At 55.1% G+C, this 6,085-nt stretch overlaps 1 protein-coding gene across 1 annotated transcript in view; it reads right to left on the reverse strand.

Annotated features, from left to right (window-relative positions):
• Nucleotides 1-2,358: 2,358 nt before the first annotated feature.
• The window catches only part of SLC6A17 (solute carrier family 6 (neutral amino acid transporter), member 17), a 10,475-nt gene continuing 6,748 nt past the window's right edge, over nt 2,359-6,085 (reverse strand). Inside the window, exons 6-11 of the mRNA XM_009870180.1 lie at nt 5,535-5,776; nt 4,674-4,866; nt 4,114-4,306; nt 3,794-3,953; nt 3,122-3,284; nt 2,359-2,727 (exon numbers count right to left, since the gene is read on the reverse strand). Of these exons, the coding sequence (XP_009868482.1) occupies nt 2,359-2,727; nt 3,122-3,284; nt 3,794-3,953; nt 4,114-4,306; nt 4,674-4,866; nt 5,535-5,776 (1,320 nt within the window). The remainder of the gene's footprint in view (nt 2,728-3,121; nt 3,285-3,793; nt 3,954-4,113; nt 4,307-4,673; nt 4,867-5,534; nt 5,777-6,085) is intronic.

A 6,085-nucleotide genomic window follows, 5' to 3' on the forward strand; every position in this document is an offset into this window, starting at 1 on the left:
CTGGTTTGGGAACGGTGAAGGGAGAAACAGAGGGCTGGATCCTTCCCCCCAGGGTTCAGGGAGCATCAGCGTCAGCTACGGGACGCATCTTGCTCCGTCAACTCCACGGGAGCTATGGTGGGAATCCGGCCTGTGGGCTCAAAGGCATCGGGAAGGTGACGTTGGGCAACGGTTTGGCTCATCCTCTGTTTTACTGGTTGGGTGGAGGAAACTGGGGATCGAGGGAGAAATAAGAGATGGGAGGGAACATCTTGCTTAATGACAGGGAAATTCCACGGGCTTGGTGCTTCTCCCATTCAATGAGGATATTTCTACATCCCTCTGCACGGGCAGGAGAAAGCCAGGAGGGGATGAAGGGGGTAACGCTGGAGGAGAAACAAGAGCACGGCTGATCCTGACCCCACAGGGCTCTCAGAGCCATCAAAGTCTGAGCTGCTTTGGGTCAGGTCATGCCTCCATTTCCCCTCCCGAAAAAATGACTGACGAAAGGCCTGAGCTAATTGTCCAACAAGAGTCTCCAGGTCACCAGCCAAGCCCATGGAGAAGGACAATAAATACCAAGGACCCCAACCCGCAGGAGAAATGTCATTGCAGGGGCTCTCCTGGCCCCGGCGATGCTAAGAGAAGTCAAGGACGTGGTGAATGGACTTTCTGCCTTGGCCTCCCAGCTGAAAGAATCGAGGTGGAAGAAAACCCATTGACAGGAAAGTGGAGGAGAGAAGGGCTCGTGGGCAAGCACCCACAAACGTGACCTTCACGCTGGCTTGAAATACTGTCATGTATGATCTAAGCCCAGCGGAACCAAGGATGAGGAGCTCCCTCAGCTTTTGGCCTAAGCAACATGCCAAGAGGGAGAGAGGGTGCGAGCAGGCTGCTGCTCCCCTGTCCCCTCGGGGAAGGGAGGAAGATGCCACGTAGTGCTGGTACCCTTGAGAGAAATGCTCAGCTACAGGTAGGATTCAGGGAAATCACCCTCAGTCCCACTGGGAGAGGCTTGGACCTGGGAGATCTCAACATTTCATGGACAGCCGGGGGAGAAACAACATCAGGTCACATCGGTGTGACCCCCAGGTGATGGGGATGGGCCCGATAGAGGCTCCGCCAAGGGGTCACCAGCCCGGATCGAGGGTTGGCAGGGACCTGGGACCTGACACCGACTCCCAGTGACTGGTGCTCAGCAGACACCTGCTGTCCCCAAGAGCTGGTTGCCCCCATCCAAAGGCTGGTGAACCTCTGTGGAGGCGTAAGGGGAGGCAATGCAGACCCCTGCCCGTCTCGAAGCTATGAGAAATGAGGACACGTGTCCAGAGACAATCACCGCCCGGCTCACCTCGGCTGGTGGGTGCAAGGGAGGTTAAGTCAGGGGGTGGTTTCCTGAGAGCTAAACCAGGACTGTGGTAGGACTGGATGCCCCTCAACCTCTCTGCTCGTCCCTCTGGGACGTCTAAAGAGGATATGATCACCGTGTCAGGGATTTTGGCTCAGCACAACACCCCACACTAATTCCAGGAGGGCGCTCCTGACCCACATCGCGGTCTCCAGACCCCACACACGCTCACACATCCGAATCACCCTCACTTCAGAGCCTCCTGCCACTCAGCACGGTAACTGCCTAGCCACGGAGCATGCCGACCACCTCATCCCACGAACGTGACATCTCCATGTCTTGGAACACCCCGGGGACGCTGTCCCTGTGCTGGTGGTGACAGAACAGATACCAAGGATCCCCCACCTCACACGTCGCAACGTCTCAGCCAGCCCCACGCTGCTCCTTGCCAAGCCTGGTCAAAAATCTGGGAGTTATTTGGGTGTGTCCACAGCTATAAAAACCTACAGGAGATACAACGACGATGACAACGGTGACAACAGCAGCACCTTTTTGTGCTATGGACATCGATGGTTAATTGTGCTCGTCGGAATAAGGCCATGACTCTTCCCAGCTAAAGGACAACAGACAGGGAGGGAAGAGCGCTGGGCTGCAGGAGGAAGCGTGGTTGGCTTTCCACCCCAGGTCCTTTTTTCCAACCATCAGCTGCTTAGGAAAGAAAAAAAAAAATAAAGAGAGAGATTCTTTGCTTCTGATTCGAGCTGCTCGGAAAAGACATTGCAGCGTCTCTTGTTCCTCCTCCCTTCCCCGCAGACAAGCCTGGGGAGGGGGGGTCCTGCCTTTTGTCAGAGGAGTCCTGCCCCTCCCACAATCCCATCTTCCCAATGTCACCTTAGAAACTTTGGGTTACGATTTTAAGAGGGGGTTTTCTTCTTCATCTTCCTTACGAATTAATTTTCCCGTTGCCTGGACAGCCAGGATCCACTCCCCAGTGACCTCCTCTCCCGGTGGGGGTGGTCGGCGGGCAACCATCACAGTTCGGATTCGGGGGTGCTGGCCAGTAGGTACCCGCTCCCGTAGCGTCCGTTGGGGGCGTTGGTCATTTCCATGGGGGAGTTGCTACCAGGACCCAGGTAGGAACGGTGGGTGGGCATGGGGGAGGGGGTCTCACTGGGCACTTTGCTCAGGATGAAGCGGGTCTCGTCGTTGTCTTCCAAATTGGAGATGTCCTTCATCATCCGGCCCTTCTTGTAGGTGACCGAGAGGGCGTTGGAGCCGTCCGACACCAGGTGGAACTGTCGGAGGATGAAAACCAAAGGCAGAGGGAGGGATGCCAGGATGATCAGGCAGATGAGGATCGCCATGGCCCAGTTTGGGTAGAAAAGGAACTTCTCTGCAGCCTGCAAGAGACAGATATTAGTGTCAAGGGGTTGTTATGGTGATGCACACCAGGTCCAACGTCTCCTAGGCAATTAACTCCTGCCAGATTTCATCCTCAGCTACGAGGTGAAGCTGTCAGAAGGCAGGTTCAATTCCTGGACAAGGGCATGGTCTTGCACACAAATCAAAAACCCAAATCTCAAACTTCATCCCACGGTCAGAGCTGGCTGGAGACTTCTGCACAAACCTGACTGCCTGCAGAGGATGAGCGGCCGCGGGTAGGACATCTCCCAGCAGGAGAAGGGAGGAGAAACGAGCAGTGCTGGGAAGAGCAGGGGGTCTGCAGCTCTCCGCTGCCCCCTGCTCAGCCTGGACCTGGGGCAGAGGTGGCTGCGGGGATGGAGCTCTGCTCACCTCCTCTCTGATCCATGCGCTGTAGCCTGGAGGGCTGACTCCCAGCTGGATGATGCTGGCGGTCATGAGCACGGCCATGCAGATGGGAGAGACGTACTTCCAGGTGTAGTAGTAGAACTGATAGGGCCGGAAACCCAACATTTCCGTCAGCTCCTGCATGAACCTGCCGAGAAGGAGAGATGGAATCACGCCATTCCCCACCTCCAAGTGAGAAACTCCCTCCCAGGAGGCCCCATTAGAAAGTATGCTCAAGGTGGAGCTTGAAGAAGAACGTGGCTGATCCAGGCAAGCATTTATGTGTCCCTCAAGCCTGTAGGAGTGGTTGGAAACTCATAAGGAGAAGGTGATTTGAGCATCAGCCAGGGTCTCCTTTGCTCTGGCCAACTTATGAACAATAAGAACAGGCACTGCAGGGAACAAGGTCCTCTTCCTAAAGGATTTGGAAACCTCAGAGCAAAGGGTAATCCCAAGTGACAGAGCACCACAGTCAATACTAGACACCCGCTGGAAGGACCTGCTCCTGGGGCTGGGTTACATCTAGGGCAGAGCAGAGGATCGAGGTCAACTCTAGAAGGTAGCTGCTCCTGGAGTATTTTGCCTCCTGAGGAAGAAGTCACGTGGAAAGGAGCTGGAAGGAGAGTGGGGGTTTTTTTTGTTGTACAATTGCCTTACTTCTTGGTGCCGTAAATCCAGGCCACGGCGATGTTCTCCAGGATCACCACAACTGTGAGCGGTAGCGTGGCCGAGTAATCGTCAAACATGGTGACGAAGTAATTCCCAGAGCGCTGCACAAAGATCAGGCCCACCACGAAGGCGAAGATGCAGCAACCAACTGCAGGGAACAGACAGGTATGTTCAGCGGAAGACACCAAAGCCCCCACCACAAGGTCCATTCCCCGCAGGGGCCAGCATGTATCCTCTGGAGCGACACCCCGGGGCAATGGAGACTCTCCACCCCCTCACCAAGGAGGATGCAGAAGAAAAGACCTCACCTGTGAACACTTCCTTCCGCACCTTGAAGGTGTCAATGATGGGCGTTGTGATGCCCGACATGGTCCCGATCATGCTGCCCAGCCCCAGGTTTATCAGCATCAGGAAGAACATGACGGACCAAAAGGGTGAGGCCGGGAAGTGGGTCATGGCTTCTGTGAAGGCAATGAAGGCCAGGCCAGTTCCTTGCACTGACTGTTCATGGGGAGAAGGGATCAAAAGATGAGAACACGTCAAGGACACAGCCTGCAAGCCCCTGCATGCCTCAGGTCTCTCCCATTGCACTGAGTCATTCCTCAGGGGAAGAAAAATCCAGTCTAGTAGCCCAGCCTGGAAGCGGTGATGACCCTGCTACGCTTACTATGGTGAGACTTCTCCCCCACCTCCAGAAGGGCCACCGTGTGCTGGGGAAGACCACAGGGAAAGGGAATCTCCATCCCTGGAAAGTCTCTAAAAAATAGTTTTCCCAGATCCGTGGAGTGACACGAGTAGAGCAGCTACTACCGGGGAGGGGCAATGGGGTAGGTGACCTCCTGGTCTTACCGGGAATGCTACCAGGTACCTTGTTGAGTTCGTCCTCCAACAGGCAAGCATCCAAGCCAAGTTCTTTGAAGTTCCCCTCTTTCACTGTCATGATCACCCTGTACATCTCATTGTAGTCCTTGGCCGTGAGGTGGGAGAAGTTCACGTGGGGTGGGATGAGGTCATGGCTCAGCACGTTGGTGTTCAGGTAGCCCAAGATCTTCTCAGCGTTCCTAAAGGAGAACAGAGCCCGGTCACCCAGAGATGTTCCCTTCCTCCCAGGGTGTGGCCCGACCATGGAAGCCCTTTGCACCAGGCAGGATGAACCTCCCTGGGTCACATCACTCAGGTGCCAGGCAGAGGACTTCTCTGCAATTCCCCAAGGAGTAAGTAAACGTTGCATTAGGCCACATGACGGAGGATGAAGACGGAGGTCCATCAGGGAACGGACTCTCTGCACTTCCTCCTCAGGTTTATCTCCTGCTTTGGAACTCCACACTGCACAGTTGGGATTTTTATGGATGCAGCTCACTTTCTAGGTGCACAGATTCCCCCTCCTCCAGCTGCTTCTGGGACACAGCACAGCAGCTCCCTTAACCTTATACGCAAGTGGACCCTACCATGAGTGGAAACTGGGAGAAACCTGGGTGGTGTGACCAGGCATGTTGGATTTACCCTCAATTTGCAGGCTAAGAGCTCATGGCAGGGCTGGATTTTGGGTTGGAGGAGTTGAGTACTCAACTGCCTCAGCTACAGTGGGACATCTGTGGAGATCCAGGCCTCGGGTCCAGCAAAACACAGTGTCACCCAGCTCCAGAGCACTTACTGCCTCCAGACCCACCACAACCAGCAGAAGCAAAGACCTTCCCACTCCAAACAGAGAAAAATCAAATCCTCTTACTCCACCACACATTTCTCGTTCATGATGTTGGCCTTGAAGCCCAGCACAGCAAACACAACCAAGGTGGCCAGGACAGACGTGAAGAAGTTGATGAAGGAGACGAGCGTGGCATCGAAGTGGCAGTTGTTGTCCTGCTTGTTGTAGCTGGAGAAGGCGATGACCCCCCCGAAGCCCAGGCCCAAGGCGAAGAAAACCTGCGTAGCTGCCTCCCGCCACACCTGGGGGTCCAGCATCTTGTCCAGCTTGGAGGGGAGACACAAGAAGGAGTTCGGTGCTTTAGTGGCCCCACAACTCACGCCAGTGCCACTAGAGTTAAATTAAGCTGTGCCTACAAGCTGGGCTGGTTTTGCAGCAGCTTTGACCCACTACGATCAAATCTTGCATTACCCACTGCTCAAAGGTCCTTTTTCTCTTTCCCACAGAGAGGGAAACTGAGGCATGAAGACGGGCAGGTAAAGATTTGGCCTGGCCATGTCACTGGGTGCTCCATCTCGCCCCAGAGCCCCAAGCTGGGTGCCTGATCTCCCAGTACAACACCCTGCAGCGGACCA

The sequence above is a fragment of the Apaloderma vittatum genome, unplaced genomic scaffold (assembly GCF_000703405.1).
Source record: "Apaloderma vittatum isolate BGI_N311 unplaced genomic scaffold, ASM70340v1 scaffold28465, whole genome shotgun sequence".
Taxonomy (NCBI): Eukaryota; Metazoa; Chordata; class Aves; order Trogoniformes; family Trogonidae; genus Apaloderma; species Apaloderma vittatum.